This window comes from Megalobrama amblycephala, unplaced genomic scaffold, assembly GCF_018812025.1.
Source record: "Megalobrama amblycephala isolate DHTTF-2021 unplaced genomic scaffold, ASM1881202v1 scaffold265, whole genome shotgun sequence".
Classification (NCBI taxonomy): Eukaryota; Metazoa; Chordata; class Actinopteri; order Cypriniformes; family Xenocyprididae; genus Megalobrama; species Megalobrama amblycephala.
The window spans coordinates 666,359-693,587 of record NW_025953341.1 but is presented as its reverse complement, the minus strand read 5'-3'; the positions used below and the strand labels follow the sequence as shown (position 1 = coordinate 693,587).

Genomic DNA, 27,229 nt, shown 5'->3' with positions numbered 1-27,229 from the left:
TAAGTCACCAGTAAATTGTATGGCTCCTACAGTAAATGTTGTATTGTCTTATATACGTTTTATTTGACCACTTGTGGAATCCAACCATTCATCCATCTGAGGTAATCTAGTTAGCCTACTTTATTGAGCATTTCCATTTTATGAAACTTTACACATTTATTAATAGTAAATTAATAATTAATTAATTTAAGATCATCATGTTTGCAGTGAACAATATATTTCAGACCTAGTGGAGTAATAATAATAATAATATCTAGGTCTGAATTGAAATAAGCTATATTGTACGTTTTAATGGATCACGCTACAAACATAATGATCTTATGATCTGCTGTGTCCATTATCGCATAATTCCCACTTTTGGACACTTTTGCTTCAATGGACATTAGACAACACTGCAAAATCAAGCTGTTATATTCATATATTTATTGTCCAACATTCTCAATTTTTCTGATGCATGTCATAATTTAATTTCATATGTCAGTATTAATTCAGTGTTTATAAGTCTAATACTAATACTAGATCTTTTAAAGAGTTTTAACCCAAACTGACTGAGAGCAAAAAGGTTTTGTGAAAAAGTTTATTTTTTTTTTTTTTTTGAACAAAGCAGCTGATATTGCCATAGAAACTAGTGGACTGCCAAGTCGCCTTCACCCCAAAATGGCGGAAATGCAAGGCCGCTGCTGGCGCAGGTGTTGCAATGGAACATTCTGTTGAGTGTCGCTTCTTGTTAGTGTATATTCTTTGAGGTCAAGATGCTGTGCATTGTGGTAATTGATGTGACATGACGTCACTTCCAAAGGACCAATGAACATGACTGACCAATTTCATGGAATGTGAAAATGAATCTCATTGAATAAATAACCTTTAAATTAAACTGGTCATCAGCACAATTCAACTGGTTTGGTAATAGCAAAAGAAAATAGAATGAAGTGATCTCCAAAAAATAAGTACTTTTTGACTGTAAATAAAATTGTAAGGAGTAAAAAGTACTCTTTTTTTCTCAAAAAATGTAATCAAGTAAAAGTATTGATTTTTAAATGTACTCAAGTAAAGTAAAAATACCCAAAAATAATACTTAAGTACAGTAATCAAGTAAAATTATTCAAGTACTTTACACCTCTGGCAAAAATGCTGTGAACCATGCAAAGAGGTTGTGTTTTCAGGAAAATCAGAATGACCTGTCTGAATATTCTGCCCAATGTTTTTTTTTTTTACATTAACTGGTCTTCCAGCTACAGTGCTATCTACTTGTTAAGTCTGACATCATGCATCACTGTTTCCAGGTCCAAATGCTATCAGATCCCAAAAGCAAACAACAAATGGTGCTAAAATACTCTTGTGGTGTCCTGTACAGAAACATTTATTTCACTCCCGAATCTCAGTCAAGCAGTCTGGGACACTAAGACTGTAGCATATACAGTTTTTTAAAAGCCTATCTTAAAGGATTAGTTTACTTTAAAGAAAAAAAAGTTTTGAACTGTGAGAGTTTTACACTTTCTTCGTAAGTTGAATATGGAGGGTGGTCTGGTAGAAGCTAGATATTTTTTACTTTAAAACTTGTTAAAAGATTTTCTTACACAAATGCATTGCTTCACTTCACTTCAGAAGGCTTTTATTACTCCACATGGCTCTGGGGGGTTAAGTTTATAATGGATGGATGCACTTTCTTGAGCTTCATACTCGCGTCCCGTTCACTGCCGTTATAAAGCTTGGATGCGTCAGGATATTTATTAACATACCTCCGACGTGTTCATCAGAAAGAAGAAAGTCATATACACCTAGGATGGCTTGAGGGTGAGTAAAGCTTAGGGAAATTTTCATTTTAAAGTCAACTAATCCTTTAAATATAAGCTTTAAATACACAATGCTCATAAATGGATGTTAGGAGAGTATTCTCACTTGAAACAGACCCAGAAACAGTATTTGATGTGTCACAACCGTGGATTATTCCTTAACAGATTATGCAAAATGAACAGTGCCACTGTGCATTTTGGATAATCTAATCCTACAATAAAAAATGAATAAATCACAATATTTCTTTATTTTATTTTGTATTTATTGCATTAATTTGTGTATACAGAATTAAAAAAAAGAAGACACAATTAAGAACTAACAATGTGCCTTATGACTTAATATGGATTTTGAATTGACAATACTATAGGGTTTTAACTGAAAACCTTTTAAACTTAAATGTTTTCTGTGTGTGTAATTATTATTATTACTGTTGTTATACCAATTTAAAAGACCCACACTTGCAGGAAAACTGCAACTGCTCCATCTGTTGGAAAAGTACAGTTATTGCAGTGAAAAATATTACATACATAATTGTAAATGACAAATTTTAAGCATGGTCAGACAAAAAAAAAATGAACAATTTAAATTAAATAAAAACAGACTTTTGCCTGACAGTTGCCAGACAAATTGCTTCAAATAACAACAAAATGTATTCTGGCAAAACATCTTTTTAAAACAAAAGACTAAAATGAAAATTAAAACTTTGACATAAAATAAAAGTCACAGCATCAGTCTCACAGGTTACTAAAACAAATTTTTTTTTCCATTGATAGAGTTTTCGAGTTCTTCCTCCACTTGCATGAATTCTTATACACATGTGCTATTGTGAAAGCTTGGCCCATAGAGGTGTTTGGTGGTAAAGAATACATTTAGCTTGAACAGAAGCTGCAGTGTATCCCACCTGTAAGGTCAGTAATACTGCCTGAAGTTACCAGATGCTTAAGAAAAACAGTCTCGGTCTGTACATCATGCATGGCTTCCTTTAACATGGATGTCATGGGTCTGTCGTCATAGTAATGAAGAGGAGCCTCTTTCTGGCTGAGGTTATAGCCAAAGCCTGCTAAGCTGACCTCATCACATATGTATGTTGCCAGGTTGAGAGCAGAGACTCCTATAGTAGGGACATTCTAGAGAGGGACCAGGGGAAAAAAATAATATATATTTATCTATTGTTTTTTTTTTTTTTCTCCTATAAAAAGGAATTAAAAGGAACTCACCTGGTCCCAGCCCCAGAGCCGTTCTCTAGCATTGGGATAGTGAAGTAGATCCAAGGCCGTCTCTCTAATAATCTCTGGATTCAGGAGACGGAATTGGGAGGCCTTGATTGGAACACTCACTGGCACATTCTGCCAGAAAAACAGCCAGTCCCACAGCGACTGAAAAGTTACAGGTTAAAACTTGATGTTCAGACATACTGTATTGAACAAAATTTTAAAAGACAATCATCTGATGAATAAACAAGCACTCACAACGGATGTCTTGGTAATCATTGCACGAAGCCAGTGGAAGTCCACAGACTTATAGATCACAGTCACATACTTGAGATCTAAATCCCTATCTTCCCACACCTTTGGACAGCTTTCAGGGTAACTCATCCTGATAGAGGTGCGGTTCCCCACATCGGCACTGAAATCTTGGACAGGACCACTGTTCAGTCTGCACAGAAACAAGTTTCCTCTGCTCTTTTAAACATTTACAAACAAACATTTGACAAGTGTGAAACTCAGTAAAAGGACCTTAAAATGGGTTGCAAGACAAAAACTACAATATACAAGTACTACAAAAAAAAAATGCACCTAACCGTTGACCAATTTCATGAACCTGCTTGTAGTGGCTACTAGGAGTGGGAATCAACAAAGACACAGTGATAAGATATTATCACGATTCTATACAATGCGAACAATACAATATTATTGTGATTTTAAACATTTTGCGCTATATGCTGAATATTGCAATAAAATATTTTGCTTTATAGCTTTATTTATTTAAATTTCTTTTATAACTGCAAATGTCCCCAAAGGAAAACTCTAAATAAATTTTTATCTAATAAAATAAAAGTTATTAGACTCTTCATTTCACATCTTCATATCCATCTCGTTAGTCTCTTCCTCGTATCTCAGAGATATTTTTTTAAATAATAATTACAGATGTTACAGAAATAAATATGCTTGCACATTCCAATGTTTGCACAACCAATTCAGTGTATTTGTTTTAAGCAATTTTACAAAGAACCTTACTTACACCCAAATGAACAAGTCAAAGATGTCACTATACACCTTTTCAGTTAGGAAATGTAATTACATGCTGAATAATATTTGTATTGTTGTTTTAGGAAGATACATAAATTTGCCAGTAACAGGTACTTAAAAACATACAACTTGGACGCTAGATGGTGCTATGGGGTTATTTTCGTTGAGAAAAAGGTTAGTGACACTGAGAAGGACTGACTCCTGATATTGGGTGAGTAAAACTCTGAGAAGGTCTACTACAAATCTGAAGTAAAAGTGGGCTGTGGAAACATCTGAATATATAGACAAAACAGGTTATATATGAGTTTTTGGAGGGCTTTTATTTTATTATGCAACATCAGTCCTGACATTGGGTAAGTGACACTCTGGAGAAGGTCTTCTATCAATCTGAAGTGAAATTGGGCTGTGGAAACAGAGACTTCTCTCTTTTTTTTTAGAGCTATCTAAATAATAATAATAATAATAATAATAATAATAATAAAAACAGTGTATGAGTTTTTGGAGGGCTTCAATTTTGTAATGCAACATCAACAAGTCCTGACATTGCGTGAATGATACCCTGAGAAGCTCTACTATCAATATGATGTGAAACTGGTCTCTGGAAACACAGACTCTTCTTTTCACAGTTATTTGAAGTGCTAGGCAAAACAGGTTGTATAGTTTTAGAGGGCTTTTATTTTGTAATTAAAAAAAATCAGACAGTCCTGAGACTGAGTGAGTAACACCCTGAGAAGGTCTACTATCAATCTAAAGTGTTTGTTTGTTTGTTTGTTTGTTTGTTTATGATTTAACGCCATACAAGCTACTTTGGCTATATTCATGGCGAGAACGAGATTTATTTTAATAAAAGGAAAAAAAAAAAAATAGATTTTTAAATTTAATCTTAGATAAAAATTCTAGAACTAAATCAGGCATTACTTCATTAAAAATCTTTTTGTAAAAGTCAACAGAAAAATAAAGAGATCTAACAGATTTCAAACTAACACAATCCATCAAAATATGCTTCAATGATAATGGATTTTGGCACAAAGGAGGATCTTAACCTAATAACAGAAACATATTCGTCATAATCTCCATAAATGCTGGGTGTCAATCTAAAGTGAAACTGGGCTGTGGAAACTATATGAATTTTCAGATTTCAAAGTATTTATTATTATTATTATTATTATTATTCCACATCAGACAGTTGTTTTGATATTTTCTGAACCTTAATTAATATTACTCAACATTTAAAGTAAATGTCACGTTATCAGGCCTATTTTTTATATTTGTATTATTTTAAATTTATTTATGCTGTTTGTGTCATTTATGTATTTTAAATTTATTTATTTATTCATTATTGACAGGTGAAGTGGCTTAAATGTGTATTCCACATCAGAGAGGGACTTTGATATTTTTTTTAACCTAATTATTATTACCCAACATTTAAAGCCATTTTCACATTATCAGGCCTCACTGTAAAAAATGAATCGTCGGCCTTGTAATTTTCATAAAAAAAGTAAGATATTAATTAAAAATAGTGTGTACATTTTATTAATAAAATTGTGGTTCAGTGTTGTACATTAAATAGGCTTGAATTGAGGAACCGATTAAGCTTATAAAATTAAGGAAAGAAGGCTACCTATTTATTTTAATAGAATTAGTTCTATTATGCGATTTTATTTAGAGTTTATTTACAATAACCATTGTTAATTCCCAGCATGTTTTGCATATGGCTGGAAATGGAGAGTAAATATTGAAGTGTTATTTTATGTGCTTTTGAGTGAAGGGAAATATCTGTTAATGTTTAATGTTCAGTTATCTTTGAAATTTGAAAGTTTCTGTTATGTTGAAGTTTTGACTGTTACCACAAACGTGGGCTAGAATGACTGTTTTTCAAATTGGAGGCTGGCCTGACCACAGTCTCATAACAGACATCTTTTACTGCTCCCGCTGTCTTTCTTGTCAAACGTGTTGTATTATGAGCAAGCGCACTGGCAGTGTAGATAAAGACTAATTTGCCAGTGGTTTCTTCAAAATTTTCCTATGGGGTTTTTATAATGGGGTTTTTCAACTTGAGTAAAATAAAGCCACGAGTTGTACACAACTTGATGAAATATTAAGCACACATACGTCTGCAAGATAAATATCTGTTGAAGATCGCTTCACCTGGAAAGCATCTGCTGTTTTCAAACATCTGATAGACGTCCTTAAGACGTCCGTTTTACATACATTCTAAATCATAAACATCTTAAAGACATTTTCTAAACATCTATTTGACAGGAAACATCCTATAGACAAATTGCAGATGAGCAAACACTCTAAAACAGTGGTTGGCAATAGGTGGCCCATGGGCCAAACTGGCCCGCCAGCAATAATATCTGGCCTGTGCCTGCAGCCAGATTATTCTGATAGTGGCTGGATCTGAAATTACGGAGCCCCGGACATGACATGGAGGAAAAAAAAAAAAAAAAAAAAAAAAAAAAAAAAAAGTAGGGTAAATCATGCGCAGGATTTACTAATTCATTCCCTTGATTTACTAAAATTTGTGCACGATTTACCATTTTGTTCCCTCGATTTATAAATCATCGAGGGAACGAAATAGTAAATCTTGTGCACGTTTTAGTAAATCGAGGGAACTAATTAGTACATTGTGTGCACGATTTAATTTTTTCTTGCATGTCATGTGCGGGGCTCCGTACAGATAAGACACACCGGCTTTGCATTCACAAAACCAGGTAGGATGAACACATAGTTGTCTTTGCATTCTTCTTTGTATGCCCTATTTTCGCTGTCAACTTTCCTCTTTGGACTCTTTGATACTGCCATTTTCTCTCACCAGCTAGCTTAAATACTATATTGTTTCTTTTAGATAGACAGTCTATCTAAAAGAAACAATATAGTACTTAACGTAAAGAAGACAGTATGAATCTACTTGAAAGCTAGCTTAAATGTTAACATAACTCTGCACACGACGTAATAGCGTACCTCCAGCATGCAAATAATTAAAAAAATGTTCCTTAGTACGTGAGAATGCCAAGGAATAATTCTGTGTGTAAACGTAGGCTACGTTGAATAATTATTACAATAAGTTAGGCTCCATTGTGTATCAAGCAAATTAAAATGATACTCATTTATTATTCACAATATGGAAATAAAACATAGTTCGTCATGAGCATGACTCAAACATGCCATTAATGGGCTTATTAATGTCCTATTTTATTTTTTGGTTATTTTTATCCATTCCACATCTCCCACATATGTGTGTTTTAACAAGGCGTGTCTGTGTTGGAAGTTGGTGAATGAAGATACTTGCCAGGTTGTGAGTCACTACTCTGCTTTATTAATTTATCTAGTGTAAAACCTGGACACTGCCACACAAATGTGGCTTTTTGTTAAAGACTGACATACTACAAGATTTAACACAGAGTAACAGCTCAATACCAGTTACAAAAGACACTGTAACAGTCTGTCACAGGCAATTCTAGTTGCATTTTTTATCAATTAGCCTAATTTCTTTAAAAAAATTCGTAAAAATTTTCTAGTGGCGAAAATTTTTTTTGGCCCGATGCCAAACTTAATTGCCGACCCCTGCTCCAAAAAAAAATACGTCTTCCAGATGTAAACACACATCAAATAGACGTCTTCGAGATGTATGTGTGCTATCAGGGTTCGACAACATAAACTGCACACACTCAAACCTACTTACTTATTAGAAACATGACTGCTTCAAAATGTGTGTTTTCGGTATGGGTATGTGCAGTTTGCATTGTAGAACAAAACGTCAAAGTTTTGCTTGACTGATGATGTTCGATGTCCCAAACAACGTCTATATTCCCATTTAGCAACTTGTTAGTAACCGCCTTTTACAAAACAAAAGCTTTAAAGGTGCCATAGAATTGAAAATTGAATTTACCTTGGCATAGTTGAATAACAAGAGTTCAGTACATGGAAATAACATACAGTGAGTCTCAAACACCATTGTTTCCTCCTCCTTATGTAAATCTCATTTGTTTAAAAGACCTCCGAAGAACAGGCGAATCTCAACATAACACCGACTGTTACGGAACAGTCGGGATCATTAATATGCACGCCCCCAACTTTTGCATATGCCAGCCCATGTTCAAGGCATTAGACAAGCCAGTATTAATGATCTGTGCACAGCTGAATCATCAGACTTTATGCAGGTAATCAAGCAAGGACAATAGCGAAAAATGGCAGATGGAGCAATAATAACTGACATGATCCATGATAACATGATATTTTTAAATTGTCTTTCTAAATGTTTCATTAACATGTTGCTAATGTACTGTTAAATGTGGTTAAAGTTACCATTGTTTCTTACTGTATTCACGGAGACAAGAACCAATGTTATTTTTATTATTAAACACTTGCAGTCTGTATAATTCATAAACACATCTTCATTCTTTATAAATCTCTCCAATAGTGTGTAATGTTAGCTTTAGCCCATTAGCCACACATAGGCTACTATCAAACTCATTCAGAATCAAATGTAAACATCCAAATAAATACCATACTTACATAATCAGGTATGCTGCATGACGAACACTTTGTAAAGATCCATTTTGAGGGTTATATTAGCTGTGTGAACTTTGTTTATGCAATGTATTATAGAGTCGCGAGCTTGGGGGCAGGGAGCGCGAGCATTTAAGGGGAAGCACGCCAAATCGGCTCATATTTAATGATGCCCCAAAATAGGCAGTTAAAAAAAATTAATTAAAAAAATCTATGGGGTATTTTGAGCTGAAACTTCACAGACACATTCAGGGGACAGCTTAGACTTATATTACATCTTGTGAAAAAAGGTGCCGTTCTATGGCACTGCACGACAGCATTCCATTAAGACAGCACTTCAGTGAAAGTTGCATTCCGAAGCTGTACAGGCAAGTTAAAGATAATATACAGCACACACTAACTTACGCAGAATGAGTCGAAATCACAACAGATGAATGGACATCCTGTACAACCAAAGCTTATGTAACTAAACCTGGCACATAATACCTAAATATCGATAAATCGATCGATATAGCCCTGAATCGAATCGAATCGTAATTGTATCGTGGAATTTTTTGAGGTATCGGAAAATATCGTATCGCTGGCTAACAGAATCGATATCATATCGTATCGTGATGAACTGTCCGATTTACACCCCTACTACTGATGTATTTAACATCGTAGAATAAAATGGGAAAATATCTTGACCTTGTGTTCACCACAGACCTTATTTCAAGCTTTCAACCAAAAACCCATTAAAACAAAAAACAAAAACAAGACATTTAATTCTAGTTCAGTTCCTGGTTTTGGCCTACAACAATACATCCCTATTTCAGTGTAGAGTCTGTAGATGGTTGAGGAAGGAGCGTGCGCATTCTTTAATGTATGACTTTATGAATGATAAAGCAATAAATATTTATTTCTGTCATGGTTAGCATGTGTATGAACTCGAATACGAAGAAGAAACAGGATAAATGTCTTTAATGACAAACTCAGAAGATCAGAGGCGTACACCAATATTTTTTTTATTTGCTAGTTATGCACCTATATGGATATTCAATGAGTGTTAATAATTTAAACTAATTTCATCCCGTACATAGGCAGATTATAATGCACACACAATGAGGGGTGAATACATAAGTAATTGGATTTTTAATACCTAACTTCACAGGTATAGATGTTAACTCATTGACATTTATATACTATAAAATAGGCACCTTTAAAAACTATACAGTAACACACAGAACCAATATGGGGACGATGCATTGGCATTAATTTGTGTTCTTTTAGCGTTGTTTTTAGTTTTTACCGAAAACTTACCCTGTTCAGACCATAATACACAAATGTGGACATGTCCACATTCAAGCATTTCATACAATAGGCTAAAACAGTCAGTGCATTAATTTATTTTCATTTTAATTTAATCATTAAGCAGACGTTTTTCTCCAAAGCAACTTAAAAATGAGAACAGGAGAAGCAATCTAATCAACATGAGGGCTACAATGCAAGTGCTGTGTCAAGTCCCAGTTATTCTAGCAAAGTGCACATTGTAAGGATTTTTTTTTTAAGTAAATAAATAAACAATAGAAATAGAAAAAGTGCTAATATTAATGGGTCAAGTGTTGACAAAAAAGTTATGTCTAAATAAATAAACGTAAGATGTCGCTCATGAATCAAATCAGACACCGCTATTGTGTCTTGGAGCAGGTGACATTTCTTCAGTTCAAAATAACTTGGAACATAATTATATATATACTATATGCAACTTTCATGTCGCTCATGAATCAAATCAGACACCGCTATTGTGTCTTGGAGCAGGTGACATTTCTTCAGTTCAAAATAACGTGGAACATAATCTATAATTATGTTCCATGTAAACATAATATATAGACTTGATACATTTCGTCTTTGAAATACAGGTTTGTGTATGTTTTATTTTATCTATACAATCATTGCTGTGCTGTAAATCATTTTATTTAATGCAAAGCAAACTACAGGGATGCGATGTCAGTAAACGAGCTCTGTCGCATCCGTCTTTCGGATGAAGGAAACTTGATACCTTGCATAAAATTAACAATTTATTCCTAAAGATACTGAATATAAATACTTTGGATATTGAAATGTGTTCTCAGAACTGTGCACTGATTGTTTATGGGCAGGTTATGGAAGCAGCCACAGCATCTTACAAGTGACACGGAGGGCAGTGGTCTGAAATTAGTTCTGCCGCCGAACACGAGCCCATCTCCAGCAGGAGAATCAGCAGCACTGCGGTGGAAACGGCATGGGACTTTTGATTACACTTGAATTACTTTTAGACCTAAATGTATAATTTTTATTTATAAAATGTTTGTTAAACAATTTTAAATGTATGCAATATTTTTAGGCATGGTAAAAACTATATAAAATAAGCTGCATTAAGAACTGTATCGAAAATAAAGTTATTATAAACCAGTGGATGTGTGGAGTATTTTACAAATGTTTAGATCAGTGATTCCCAACTGGGGGTATATATGGGTGTTCCAAGGAGTACACAAATGATTTAGATTTTGCTTGGTTTGTTCAGGCCTGTCGCTTATGCGTAATAGGCTTGCTAGGGGTGCAGTCAGTCGCCCCAGCTTCACCCCAACCTGGCGCGTTAATCGCTTCAAATGTGTCTATTTACGTAGTGATTTTGCAACATTTAGTATTGTAGCCAAGCACATGCTGAAAGCACTGTTGAAAATAATGGCCAATCATAATTGTTAAAGGTAGACTCAGCTCAATATCCCTCAAAACATTAAACAAGTTTCTTTTTAGTGCCAGTTTAATAAGTCCTACACTCACAAATCCTCTCATAAAAAGCGTAGTAGACCTAATTTAAAGATTTATTTGAAAGACATTGCGACTTTTTCTACTTTAGCGCATAAAGTGCTGAACTTTATAAGCCAATAAGTGCATATCTACCACTATCTACTGGTTATAATGGTATTTTTCGTGTCTTTTTTATTTTTAAAATGTTTATTTTTATTTTTAAAATAAGTGTTTGTTTTCAATTAAATGTTGGATTTCCTACATCTTGAAACTTTCAGTTTTACAAATGGGGACAATCTCTGAAGGATGAATAAATATATTTTTTTGTCATCATACTCAAAATAACATTTGAAGTCCTGGAATATCCAATTACATTGTATTTATTTAAAATTTTCCAATATCTTCACGTCTGAATTGTAATCAATAAAACTGGTTTATTGGTAAATTAGACAATGTGATATTTCAGTTTTTCTTTTTTAATAAATCTTCAAAAATGTCAACAATTCTGTGTTTTTCTGTCGATATGGGGTGCTGTGTGTACATTAATGAGGAAAAAAAATGAACTTAAATGGTTTTAGCAAATGGCTGCAATATAACAAAGAGTGAAAAATTTAAGGGGGTCTGAATACTTTCCGTACCCACTGTATGTGAAAGGAGAATGTAAGTGTGTGAAAGTGTTGAAATGAATGTATGTGAAAGGAGAATGTAAGTGTGAGAGTGCCAGAATGAATTATGGCTTATAAGAACCACCTGCAGAAAATGCAAGAAAATGTGAATAATTTTAACAAAATGAGAGATCATACAAAACGCATGATATTTTTTATTTAGTAGTGTCCTGAGTAAGATATTTTACACAAAAGATGTTTACATATAGTCCACAAGACAAAAAAAAAAAGCTGAATTTATTAAAATAAACCTGAAAAATAAATCACAAAAATTCCGTGCTGTGTGCACTGCATTATTAGGCTAATGTTTTTTATGCTATGAAGCCATTTGAAGCATCTGCCTTTCAAACGCGCCTAATTTAAATATTGTGCGGGAAACAGAAATCCGATCAGTTATCCAGATACAGAGGCCACTTAATGTGAACAAATATAAACGCGCTGTGTCCTGATTGCTAATGATCTGATCTGCTTGATCGGATCACGGTGATCGCATATTAATGCCAAGTGTAAACGCAGCCTTTGAGTCACTATTAATGAGCTGATAACCTTAATCAGGTGTGTTTGATTGAGGAGATATGCAAAATGTGCAGTGTTGGTGGGCCTCCAGGAATGTGGTTGGGAACCCCTGCTCTAGAAGGAAACGCGATGCATTAAACTTTTGAACATGAAGATGTCCAAATTTTTCTTATTTTGTTGAATTTTTTTTCCCCCCTTCATTTAGTACTGCCCTTTTTAATAGTTGTGTTTGAGTCCCTCAATTGTCCTCTGTGTGAAAAGATGGATCTCAAAATTATAGTCACTGCTGGAAAGGGCTCAAATATGCAAAAGGTGCTAGAAAACTGAAGAATTTGCAGGACCTGGAGGATTTTTCTGAAGAACAGTGCCCAGTTTAACTGCTCAGAACAAACAAGAACAAACAAGGGACTCATGAACAACCATTACAAAACAAAACAAACAAACCAACCAACCAGTCGTAGATCATCCAGGTAACCACACACAGTATTAAGAATGGTTCCCAAAATTTTTAATGGGGTTATTTTAATAAATTCAGCTATTTTTTTTGTCTTGTGGACTATATATAAACCTCTTTTATGTAAAATATCTTACTCAGGACAGTACTAAATAAAAAAAACTGCCCTACAAAGGCAAAGTGCAGTAACTACGCAAACACTGAAACTGAGAAAAACGCCTTTAAAGTTTTTACACCAGCCAGTCAAACACGTTGTAGGTAGATTAGTGGTAATGCATTCATGTAATGCCTTCTTAGGAAGAAATTTTTTATAGATAAAAACCATGACCACTGATGTGACCTTTGACCTCCAAAATGTAGATACTGCACTCTGCCTTTGGATGACCTTAAACAACTAAAACACTATTGCAAAAGCAAAGTGCAGTATCTACAAACTAAATGTGTTCATCCAACTTTCTTGTTGTGTTTCTTACTACATGTTGATTGTTTTTAATAACTTTAACATTTTTTTTTTTGACGTTTGCATGTTGTGAATGTTAAAATTGCTCTGAGGACTGGAGTAATGATGCTGGAAATTCAGCTTTAATCAGTGGAATAAATTACATTTTACAATAAATCCACATAGAAAATTTAGCTATTTGACTATTTTCGATCAAATAAATTCTGCCTTCCTCTTTCAAAAACATTAAAGAAGTATTATTTCAAACTTGATCACCAGTGTGTAAAATAATGCATGTGAACTAATTAGAAAATGATATATTTTAGACACTTTCCTAACACGGGACATAGGCTACTTAAATATGTTTGGTTAGGCCATGTTTAGTATAAGTTTGCGAATGATATTTCGAGTTTTATGAATAATTTTCAAATGATTGTGAAATTACTGAAGAAATCCTAATAACAGATACACAAACATTCACTCTTATCTGACATGCTGAAACAACGTTAATGTTTCTGTGTCCATTGTGTGACGAATAACGTCATTAAAATATGAAAAATCTGAAAAGGTCAGAAGTGCATGCCTGTAAATGAATGTCCGTTGTTTATTTATTTATTTATGTATTTATTTTTTAATCAAACAGTAAAAGTGCCACGCTGCTCGGTTTCTGTGGACAGTAGACAGACAGACAGACAGCGCTAGAGAGACTGAGCACACTAAGTTTTTTTGGCTGAAGTGGGTCGGCCGCGCCTGCACGAACAATTCGTCTGGGTTGACGGAGGATACACACTACGTAAATTTACTTTTATTCATTCTTCACATATATTTACATCGCAACGGGCCGGCCCACATTGTCCAGTGACCAACCGGGAAAACTCCCGGTACTCCCGATGGCCAGTCCGCCCCTGATTACGTTGAGTGTATAGCCATCAATGGAGCAGCGCAGGTAGGCTAAAATATCGGTCTAATTTGCTAGCAGCTAGCAAAGTTAATGTTAATTGATTATAAAGCTGTCATTTGCTTGGCTAGGAGTTAATATTTTGCTATCTTCCTTTCTCGTCTTTGGATATTTGCGTTTTAATGCGAGTTAAACTATCATGCCGCAGGGTGTCAAAGCCGGGAAAACAAAGCTAGAACGCAGTAACATCACTTACTGCGGTTTGCCTTGGTATTAGCTTCAATTTTGTAGTTACTGCAATTTTGACACCCTCGTTTCTCAGAAACGGGACAATTTTGAACCGGGATACTTTGTCACAAGACAGAACAGATGTTATAGAGCCCATTTCAAGCCATAACTCATTTTTGATCAAATGTGTAGTTACTGCGCTTTGCCTTTGGACAGCAGAAATAGCATGCATTTTTATTATATATATATATTCTTATTATTATATAATTATACTTTAAATATTTAGAATGTATTTGGCTGCTAATGGCTGTTTGGCTGAAATGATAGTTACTCTGATTTTGGAGGCAATTATAACCATTTCAGATCATAACATATATAAATATATATAACAAAACTATATCATCCAGCCCTAGAGGTCCTTTAGCTCAAAAAAAAACAAACAAAAAAAATACACACAAATTAATAGGAGCAGGCTCTCACCTGATGATGACATTGAACTGATTAAGAAGATGTCCAAGTCCTAATCCTTTCAGTATCCCTCCATTTCCAATCACTACACATCGACGACAATCTCGCCCTCCATGTCTCACTTCAGAAGAGGCTGGTAGGAGGTTCAAGATTTCCTGAAGCTTGCTCTTCAAATCCATGAAACCAAATGGTGGGGGATACTGGAATATTTTATCATTTAAATGAGTGTTCTTGTCCAAAAAGGGCTCAACCACTGGTGTGGAGCTGTGATGTTCAGCTTCCATTCTCTGTCGGGCAAAAGACGGTCTGCATTCTTTGGCCAGTATCTCTTTGACATAGGAATGGATGTGCTGTAAGTGAAAATACAGTGCTTAAAGCAAATCCTCATTTCAACACAAATTTGAAAACATTTATTTTTACCTTATACATAACAGCAAAAATAGTAATTTCATGTTTTGGCAATCGGGAACAGGCAGTAGTCTGGTTTAGATCCTACCTAACCGATTGCTACCACTTTGTGAAAATATCTGACCTAACAAAAGGGGGGGTAATTTATGATGTGCCACAAGAATCAAAGGCCCTATTCTCAGTTTGAACATGCTCTTTTAACCCTGTAACGCAGAGAGGCAAGGGAGAGCAGGATGCAAGTGCACCAAATTTTTTAAACAAAGATCAAAGTAAAAACAACAACAAAAAAAACAAACGAAAGGGGGGAACCAAAGTTATCAGAAAATTAATTTATTGCCATTTTCCTTATTAGGACACAAATAATACAATTTCATGATTTAAAAAAACAAACAAACAAACAAAAAACTTTGGAAGCAACAGAAGATACCTGCATGTTTCCCAGAAGACAAATTAAGTACAATTTACTTTGATCTTCAAATTCCAAAAATGTATATACATACATAAACATATATATACACTATATATATATATATATATATATATATATATATATATATATATATATATATATATATATATATATATATATATATATATATATATGTTTATGCACACACACACACACACACACACACACACACACACACACACACACACACAAGCTCCATTCAATATAGCTAACTAAATGATAAGTTAGCATCTAATGTAGTCCCAAAATGAATTGTGTGGTAAATTTTTGGTGTAGAATGAAATGTTTTCTTTAAAAGAACTGTTGGTAACGCTTTAGATTACAGCCCAGAAAGTACCGCATAATTATAACGAATTTACAGCGTAACTTTCGATAATTATAGTGTGCCTATAAAGTAAGTGCATGTAAGTATAGGGGAACAATATGTAAAGTCTTGGGAATAAAGGTGTAAACAACCAGGAAAATAGCAAATTATTTATACTTTAAGTATTTTAGAACTTAGGGGTACTTATACTATTATGATAGACAACAATCTTATGTTTGGGAGCAATTTAGCGAGAAAGTGCACTAAATAAGTTGTTTCAAGGCAAGTAGAAAGAACTATTGCAATCATTTTTAATACAGGGTAAGTATGCCATTGCGGGCTGTAAATTAAAGTGGTGCTTGTTACACTCTTGTTTCATGTAGTTACAGGGTAAGTAATAAAAAAAACCTGCAAACTAGAGGTCTGCGTGGGACTGTTTTTTTCGTCCCGCTCCTGCAATGGTTATATTCCGCACGAACCCGCTCCCGCCTAAAATTCACTCTATGTTCACCCGCTATCCGCATATAGTGATTTTCTTCCCGACCCGACGGGTCCCGCTAAAGATCGTTTTCAGAATCTCGCGTTTAAACTTCCCCTAAAGAAAGAGAGTGATTGAGAATAACATACAAAAAGTTGCATATTTACAAGATTTGTTATTTGTCTATAATGCTGTCAACACCATCCACGCAAGAACAGAATGACGCTGACTAACGACCGTTTCAGAGCGTCTCTCCTCCAAAATCCGATCACAAAGGTTGAATGTTCTCTGAAGGTGCACTCACGCAGACCTCTAATGCAAAGAACATATCTTGCCAGGTTTTTGAACGCCACCACTGCTGAAAGTTTTGTTCACTTCAAGTTCAAGCACAGATGCCCATGTCAATGCATCTCGGGAGCGACCGGGCTCCAGCCTAAAGTACACTATAGTTACCGACCGCAATCCGCCTTTCATTCAAAATGTATTCCTGTGCAGCAAGAAATCTTATCGGCTCTCCTGCGGGAATGCAGACCTCTACCGCAAACAATCTGATATCACTCGGAAAACTTTATTTGAAAAACGACTTATTTCAAAACAGATTTAAAGTTACAACACTTCTTATTCATTTCTCTTGCTTGGCTTCCTCCTCTTGTTCCTCTTCTTTTTCTTTCTAAATTTTTTCAACGCGTTCATCAAACAGCTATGGTAACTCGGATCAGACTACAAACACGTTGTGTCATGTCATCCTCTCCCAGCATTGTGTCCTGTTCCATTTGCCACATGTTCAGCATAGCTCTCTCTGTCAGAGACGAGGGATTTAGTATAGCAATATAGTATAGGTTTTATAATATAGGTTTCATAGACAATTGGAAAAGTTTTTGGGGCAGACCTGACCTGTTGAAAAGAGATGGTATTCATCCCTCCCGGGATGGTGCTGCTCTTCTCTCTAGTAATATGGCACATAGTCTTAGAACTGAAACATGACAAACTGGGGCCCAAGTCAGGAAGCAGACAGACTGGCTAAATTGACCGTCTGCTAGCTGCCTCACGTTACAGAAATCAGATAATTCCCAACACATAGAAACTCTTACACCTAGACATTATCACATAGAGACTGTGTCTGTACCCCGAATTAGTAAAAACAAAAAACTTCCAAACACATTTAATGGTACAAATTTAATTGATGTTCAACAAATAAAAAATAGAGATAATGATAAATGATAAAACTTGGGTTGTTAAATATTAGATCCCTTTCTTCAAAATCACTTATTGTAAATGATATTATCACAGACAATAATCTAGATGTGCTGTGTTTGACAGAAACCTGGCTAAAACCGGACGATTACACTACTTTAAATGAGTCTAGCCCTCAAGGTTATGATTATCGACACAATCCTCATCAGAAAGGCAAAAGGGGAGGTGTTGCTGTAATTTATAGTAATATTTACAGTATTAGTCAAAAGTCTTTCAAATATAATTCCTTCGAAGTGATGGTACTTTACGTAACATTATGTAAGTTGACATTTGTGCTGGCTACTGTATACAGGCCACCAGGACACCATACAGACTTTATCAAAGAATTTGCTGATTTTCTATCTGAGTTAGTACTAGCTGCAGATAAAGTCCTTGTTGTTGGCGATTTTAATATCCATGTAGATAATAAAAAAGACTCATTGGGATTGGCATTTACAGACATTCTAAACTCTATTGGTGTTAGACAACATGTGTCAGGACCCACTCATTGTCATTATCATACTTTAGATCTAATATTGTCACATGGAATCAATATTGATGCTGTTGAAATTCTGCAGCAGAGTGACGACATCTCAGATCATTATCCAGTCTTGTGTATACTATATTTAGTTAAGGTGGCTAAACTACCTCCCTGCCATAAATATGGTAGAACCATCACTTCTACTACTAAAGATTGCTTTATAAATAATCTTCCTGATCAGTTTCATCACCATAGCATACCAGACAGCTTAGAAGACTTTGATGTTGCAACAGAAACTATTGCCTCTGTCTTTTCCAGCACATTAGACTCAGTTGCTCCTTTGCATTTAAAAACGATTAAGGAAATTAATCTAATGGCATGGTACAATGAGCACACTCGGGCCCTAAAGGTAGCAGCCAGAATAATGGAGCAAAGCTGGAAGAAAACAAAAATAGAAGTATTTCGCATTTCGTGGAGAAAGAGAATGATTGAGTACAGAAAGGCCTTAAAATCTGCTAGATCTGCCTATTTTTCAAAACTTTTAGATGAAAATAAACACAACCCTAGGTATTTATTTGATACAGTGGCTAAATTAACAAGAAATAAAGTTTCAACTTCTGATGTTTCCAAAGAGCACAGCAGTAATGACTTTATGAACTTCTTTACTTGCAAGATTGATCATATTACAGAAAAAATTATAACCATGCAACCGTCTACTACAGTATTGCATCAGACAGTGCACTGTAGTGTCCCTGAGGAAAAATTCAATTCATTTACTGCTTTAGGAGAGGAAGAATTGTTTAAACTTGTTAAATCATCAAAATCAACAACATGTATTAGTCAATTAGTCAATAGAGAATTAGTCAATTACAGGCCGATCTCAAATCTCACTTTTCTGTCAAAAATACTAGAAAAGGCAGTATCATCACAACTATGTTCCTTTTTAGAAATAAATAGTATCTGTGAGGATTTCCAGTCAGGATTTAGACCGCACCATAGTACTGAGACAGCTCTCATTAGAGTTACTAATGATTTGCTCTTATCATCAGATCGTGGTTGCATTTGACACTATTGATCACAATATTCTTTTAAATAGACTCGAAAATTATGTTGGCATTGGTGGAATTGCATTGTCATGGTTCAAATCATACTTATCTGACCGTTATCAGTTTGTAGTAGTAAACAAAGAAATGTCATATCGATCACAAGTTCAATATGGAGTACCGCAAGGCTCAGTACTAAGACCATTGCTTTTCACTCTGTACATGCTACCCTTGGGAGATATCATTAGGAAGCATGGCGTTAGCTTTCACTGTTACGCTGAATGATACACAGCTCTATATTTCTTCGCGCCCTGACAAAACTTACCAATTCACAAAATTAATGGGATGCATAGCTGATATAAAAAAATGGATAACCAGTAATTTCTTACCACTAAATTCAGAAAAAAACAGAGATTCTAATTTTTGGACCAAAAAATTCTTCACATAATATCCTAGAATACTGTCTAACACTTGATGGCTGCTCTGTCAAGTCTTTGTCATCAGTTAGGAACCTGGGTGTGCTCTTTGATACCAATCTTTAATTTGAAGGCCATGTTACTAGCATCTGTAAAACCGCATTCTTCCATTTTAAATATATATTTAAACTACGACATATGCTCTCAATGAAAAATGCAAAACAGTTAGTTCATGCGTTCATGACCTCAAGGCTAGATTACTGTAACACTCTACTGGGTGGTTGTTCTGCTCGCCTGATAAATAAACTACAGCTCTTACAAAATGCAGCAGCTAGAGTTCTTACTAGAACTAGGAAGTATGACCATATTAGCCCAGTTCTGTCAACACTGCATTGGCTTCCTGTTAAACATTGTATAGATTTTAAAATTTTGCTAATTACTTACAAAGCACTAAATGGTTTAGCTCCCCAGTACCTGAGCGACCTCTTAAAGCATTATAGTCCTTCACGTCAATTGCGATCTCAAAATTCAGGCCAGATGATAATACCTAGAATATCAAAATCAACGCAGGCGGTAGATCCTTCTGCTGTTTGGCACCTAAACTCTGGAACAATCTTCCTAGCATTGTTCGGGAAGCAGACACACTCTGTCAGTTTAAATCTAGACTAAAACCGCATCTCTTTAACCTGGCATACACATAACACATTATCAATTTATATTTTCAAATCCATTAAAGGATTATTAGGCTGCATAAATTAGGTCAGCCAGAACCAGGAACACTTCCTATAACACCAAATGTACTCATTACATCAGAAGAAGAATAGCATCTATGCTAATATGCTAGTCGTTCTGTGAGACCAAGGACCTGCGCCTTGACACGACCACAGTGCAGCCCTGAAGTATCAGCAGAGATTGAGTCAACTAGATCATCCACTGTGAAGGCCTCATAAACACGACAACCAGTGGCACAGTTCCTCAACAACCGTCCATACCGGTGTGATGAATACGGTCCTCAAATGGATGGAACTGAAATAAATACTTTGAATGTTGCGATCCTATTGGACTTATGATAGCAACCTGAATCGTAACAAAGCACTGTTCGCCAGAGGAGAACTGGCCCCCCGATTAAGCCTGGTTTCTCCAAAGGTTTTTTTTTTTTCCATTTTAACACCTATTTGCCACTTGTTTGCCACCTGATGTCACCTGTTGGAGTTTGAGTTCCTTGCCGCTGTCGCCTTTGGCTTACTTAGTTGGGGACACTTGACATTTGACTTGACATCTGATATTCAACAGTGCTTTGATCTGCCTACATTGACACTATTCTTTAAAAGCTGCTGTGCAGCCAAAATGATGTAACAGTTATCAATGTAAAGCTGCTTTGACACAATCTACATTGTAAAAAGAACTATATAAATAAAGCTGACTTGATTTGACTTTCGTTTCTCTTGCTTGGCTTCCTCCTCCTCTTGTTCCTCTTCTTCTTTTTCTTTCACTTCCTGAATCTTAAGAGGGAATCCCATGTCATTTGCTATTCTGTATTAAGAGAAAATACAGTACACCGGAAATGTGCTCAACGTTTACTCATCTTTTACCCTCATGCTTAGTTCTAAAATACTGACAGTATAAATAATTTGTTATTTTCCTGGTTGTTACCCCTTTATTCCCAAGACTTAATATATTGTTCCCCTATACTTACACGTACTTACTTTATAGGTACACTATAATTATCGAAAGTTACGCTGTAAATTCGTTGTAATTATGCAGTACTTTCTGGGCTGTAATCTAAAGCATTACCAAACTGTTTTAAGTTTTAAGTGGAATTTTTAGAATTTTATTAGTTTTTGCTTAATTATTTTATGCTCTCAATTATTATAATAATAAGCTTATGGTGTAATCTGCAATGTAGCAATGTCCTTTGTGTGTATGCTTTCTTAAAAAAATACAGAAAACTGTATAAATACGGAAAAATAACCTTCCTGATTACTATTAGCCACACTGGCACAGTGAAATGATTAATGGACAACTGCAGACTTTGAACTCAAACTGTTGAATGGTTATTGAGCTCTTGGTCATAACAAATTATTTAACTCCTTGAACTTTATGATCAATGTTTATCGAGACAATAAAAAGGATAAGAGATTCAATGGGAAAGTACTCAATTAAAGGATTTTTTTGGTATATTTAGTCATGTTAGAGTGAATCATTTATTACTTACTATTTTCCACACTGTAGAATAATAAAGTTAATAAAACTATAAAATATCACTAATAGAAGAATGGGAATTATCCAGTGACCAAAAATAAAAATTTTCAATTCAAAAAGTCATGCATAGGCAGAATTAATATTCAAAGCACCCCAATAGTTGTGATGAACCAAATAATTTTAGGACATTGGTCATCATTAATATCACTTCAGTGGTGTGAAGTGAATCAACGGCACAGAATTCTAATAAAATAAATAAATAAATAAATAAAATAAATAAACAGTGTTCGTTACTTAGGATTAATGTCATTTTGAATTCGTCAAACATTTTTATTTGGTTAACCCCACAGAATATTAAATTAATATATATTAATATTAAATACTAAATTAAATTGGACCACAGAAATGGTGTAGATACTTCCTGAATCTGATGTAAAATTAAATTAAATGAAGACATACCTCTCGATATATGATGTCTACTGGTACTTCAACAGGCTTTGGGTCCGTGTGAAAGAGAGGCAGTTTTAAAAGTGCCAGTGAAAGCATTGCCAAGCTCAGAAGAGAAATAAGCAGCCTTTTGCTGAGGTAAAAAGGGTCAGGTAATTAACAACATCAATAACATGACATTTTTAGGTGAATTAATGTTTTAATGGTTTACGGGTAAGGAAGACATTTTAATATTATTATGTCTACTGTTTACCTGGGTTGACAAAGCCACGGTTTGACAGTTCTCCTCATTATGGTATGTGACCACCAAGTCCTCTCTTTATTTCTGCTGCCTAAAAAGGATCACAATGCACAGTGTTTCCGCATGTGACTGATGACACCTAAAAGAGGAACAAACCAGACGGATCACTTAAAATAGCACAAACATGCACAAAAAAGCGGTGTTAATGTATTTAATGTAGTAATGCATTTTAAAGTGTTCAGACTTGGCAGGTTTGGTTTGATTAAAATGAACTCAAATGAAATTGGTCTGTTAGTGTGGTTCATTTAAGTGTGAACGTTGCCATCCAAACCCTGGTGCTGAGATGGGTCTCAGTTCGCTTCCAAACAAACTCCAGTGCAGTTCAACTGAAATATGAACTTAACAGAGGCCAAAGACATCTAAAAACAAACCAAAAACAGGATGTAATGTCAATTTTTTGGGGAGTTTGTTTTTTTGTTCATTTTTAGTTTTGGTCTTAAAATGACAGTGTGAACACTAAGCCAGGACTATGAATCAGGGGCGTTTCCTCCAAGGAGGTAAGGGAGGCAATGCCTCCTCAAAAAAAAAAAAAAAAAAAAAAACTGGATGAGAAAATAATCGATATTACAAAAATAAAACAATGCAAATTAGGGATGCACCGATATGATTTTTTGGGGGCGATACCGATTTTAACAAACAATTATTGGCTGATACTGATATTTGTCACTTACTCTCTTATTTGAAATTTTGTCATCAAAATAGATAGTATTTTGATCATGTTTTAAATAAGCAAAGTTCAAAAACACCTGCATTAAAATATACTAGCAGGTTTATTGCTGCATCATCAAATAATTTTTAATGAACATGGATTAGATCCATTTAACATTCAGCAGGCCTACATAAAGACAACAGAACAAAGATACATATGAAATAAACAGTGCTTTTTAGGTAGGTTTAATAGTTTTTAGGGACAAAGTAAGCAAATGTAAAATAACACTGCATAATCTTCACTTTATAAATAATATACACATTAATCCTTTATTGTAACAGACTTTACTGTGATTATCTTCTAATTTGTTTTTGTATACATTTTAATATTTTTTGTAAGTTTAAAGGTGCCATAGAATTGAAAATTGAATTTACCTCGGCTTAGTTGAATAACAAGAGTTCAGTACACGGAAATGACATACAGTGAGTCTCAAACACCATGGTTTCCTCCTTCTTATGTAAATCTCATTTGTTTAAAAGACCTCAGAAGAACAGGCGAATATCAACATAACACCAACTGTTACGTAACAGTCGGGATCATTAATATGTATGCCCCCAATATTTGCATATGCCAGCTCATGTTCAAGGCATTAGACAAGGCAGTATTAACGATCTGTGCACAGCTGAATCATCAGACTAGGTAAGCAAGCAAGGACAATAGCGAAAAATGGCAGATGGAGCAATAATAACTGACATGATCCATGATATCATGATATATTTAGTGATATTTTTTAAATTGTCTTTCTAAATGTTTCGTTAGCATGTTGCTAATGTACTGTTAAATGTGGTTAAAGTTACCATCGTTTATTACTGTATTCACAGAGACAAGAGCCGTCGTTATTCCGTCATTATTTTCATTATTATACACTTGCAGTCTGTATAATTCATAAACAACTTCATTCTTTTTAAATCTCTCCAACAGTGTATAATGTTAGCTTATGCACTGTTGTATAATTGGGGGATTGTAGGGAAAAGCGCGTGACAATCTCATGCGATATATCGTGCAGCCCTACGTACCATAGTACTGAGACTGCTCTCATTAGAGTTACTAATGATTTGCTCTTATCATCAGATTGTGGTTGTATCTCTCCATTAGTATTACTGGATCTTAGAGCTGCATTTGACACTATTGATCACAATATTCTTTTAAATAGACTCGAAAATTATGTTGGCATTAGTGGAATTGCATTGGCATGGTTCAAATCATACTTATCTGACCGTTATCAGTTATCAGTTATCAACCGTCCATGCTGGCATGATGAATACGAGCCTCAACTGGATGGAACTGAAATAAATACTTTGAATGTTGCGATCCTATCGGACTTATGATAGCAACCTGAGTCGTAACAAAGCACTGTTTGCCAGAGAAGAACTGGCCCCCCGACTAAGCCTGGTTTCTCCCAAGGTTTTTTTTCTCCATTTTAACACCTATTTGCCACTTGTTTGCCACCTGATGTCATCTGTTGGAGTTTGGGTTCCTTGCTGCTGTCGCCTTTGGCTTGCTTAGTTGGGGACACTTGACATTTGTGCTTTGATCTGCCTGCATTGACACTATTCTTTAAGAGCTGCTGTGCAGCCAAAATAATGTACCAGTTATCAATGTAAAGCTGCTTTGACACAATCTACATTGTAAAAAGCGCTATATAAATAAAGGTGACTTGACTTGACAAACCTGCACAGCACAATCCGGCCCAACCAAACTATTCAATTACAAAAACAAAATTAGATTAACTATTGGAAAGATGCCACTAAATTACAAAAGAAGATGGAACTCTAGTTATACCTAAAAAGAGACAACAAACCATCAGAATATCTGAGTTGTGTGAAAGAACAAAGTGAGAAAGACCCTAACCAGATACAGGCTGTGTCTGAGCTGTGTCTGAGCTGTGTCTGAGCTGTGTCTGAGCTGTGTCTGAGCTGTGTCTGAGCTGTGTCTGAGCTGTGTCTGAGATGTATCTGAGATGTATCTGAGCTGTAGAAAGAGGACGGCACAGACAGAGATGGCAGCCGCGAGAACAGAGACCGTTGCCTTGTCCAAATACCAACACTTGCAATCTTGGACACTTAAGAGCTCGTGCATGCGACAGGAAGTGTGCAAGACTGTCCCATGTCTTAAAAATGCCCAAGTGCAGTGCCCTTAATGCACACTAAACCCACACTATCTTGAATACCACTTCTGAGCGGTATTCGAGGCTAAGCGTATCCCATCTTGCATACTCGGGAACTCACGTGCCCCGAAATCGCGAGATGTCAAGGAAAACATACGACTGTAAGTTAAATTATATGTATATTAGGGCTGGGCGATATATTGCATGCGATTCTCACGCGCATTTCGTCAGTAAAGCCGGTTCCCTGATTACCGCTAAATCGCCATCACCTGCTTTCAAATGGAGCGCCTTTTAATAGACAAAGCCGTAGATCACAGAGAAGCCACGCAAAATCGCGTTCAGTATCGAAGATGAATCGACTTCGATAATGAACCCGATTTTGCGTGGCTTATCAGTGATCTACGGCTTTGTCTATTAAAAGGCGCTCCATTTGAAAGCAGGTGATGGCGATTTAGCGGTAATCAGGGAACCGGCTTTTACGTGAGAATCGCATGCGATATATCGCCCAGCCCTAATGTATATGTATATGTATATATATATATATATATATATATATATATATATATATATATATATATATATATATATATATATATATATATATATATATAATACATACAATTTGGTAGTAAAATATAAAGTGCTGCGTATTTTATTGATGCAAAGATGAGTGGGCTATGTGTATTTTGTACATCATTTGCAACTTTTTATCACTCAAAGAAGCACCACAATTTTAAAATAGTGTCTTCTGTTAGTTACATAGCGACCACTGAACAGACATTTAAAACTGTATTTTAAAATGCAGAGTATTGAAAATAATAATTAAAAAAAAAAAAATCTAAACGCTTGCATTTTTTGCAAGACTATAAGTGTGTCCCATCGGGCAATCAAAAGTTCTACACACACTTGCGGTCTTCATGCCCACGTGAGCACTTGGGCCAAATACAGGAAATGTGTCATGTAAAACCGTAAAAGTGTATGTAAAAGTGTGGGTATTTGGACCAAGGTTATTATAGTTTTGCATTTTTCATTAGTTTTTTATTTTTATTTCGTTTTGACTTTTTGTTTTCAAATTCAGTTTAGTTTTAATTCGTTTTTAAATTGGGTTTGCTAGTTTAGTTTAGTTTTTATTTTTTGAAAATACTTAGTTTTAGTTTAGTTTTTATTAGTTTTAGTGTTAGTTTTAGTCTTTTTTTGTAATTTGGGTTATTTGTCAGGGGCAAGATTCAAAAAGGTCAGAAAAAGTATTATGTATTTAATAACTCAACAAAAACATCATACAATTTTAGAAAATATTAATTCAAAAATAAAACCAGTACATGAAATGTACATATGGGCACAAATATGTAAGCAGTCTCAACACTCCGCAGTAAATGCAAAATGTGTAAGTGACGTGTGCCAGTAAAAAACCTAAAGAGCCAACAGACTAAAGAAGACATATATGAACCGCATGTATTCAACCCATTTTTGAGCCACAACAAGACATTTCTGTCAGATTGTCAGGGAGCTCAATGAGAAAAGAACATGACAAATAACAAATAATAATAAAAAAAAACTTTAAATACAGCTTTTCAGTTTTTTTTTAGTGTGTGTGTGACACCTTCACAAAATTGCCAAAAAATCTACCAAAAATCAA

At 35.0% G+C, this 27,229-nt stretch overlaps 1 protein-coding gene across 5 annotated transcripts in view; it reads right to left on the bottom strand.

Moving 5' to 3' along the window:
* Positions 1-2,026: 2,026 nt before the first annotated feature.
* st3gal5 (ST3 beta-galactoside alpha-2,3-sialyltransferase 5) overlaps positions 2,027-27,229 on the bottom strand; it is a 41,073-nt gene continuing 15,870 nt past the window's right edge. For 3 of the 5 annotated variants that reach the window (XM_048179634.1, XM_048179636.1, XM_048179637.1), the window contains 7 exons: positions 22,730-22,856; positions 22,489-22,609; positions 15,008-15,345; positions 3,264-3,450; positions 3,012-3,170; positions 2,696-2,921; positions 2,027-2,278 (listed from right to left, as the gene is read on the bottom strand). In XM_048179634.1, the coding sequence (XP_048035591.1) occupies positions 2,238-2,278; positions 2,696-2,921; positions 3,012-3,170; positions 3,264-3,450; positions 15,008-15,345; positions 22,489-22,609; positions 22,730-22,767 (1,110 nt within the window). In that variant the 5' untranslated portion in view covers positions 22,768-22,856 and the 3' untranslated portion in view covers positions 2,027-2,237. Of the gene's footprint in view, positions 2,922-3,011; positions 3,171-3,263; positions 3,451-15,007; positions 15,346-22,488; positions 22,610-22,729; positions 22,857-23,048; positions 23,137-27,229 lie in introns of all 5 variants that reach the window. The other 2 variants (XM_048179635.1, XM_048179638.1) reach the window with 2 other exon arrangements.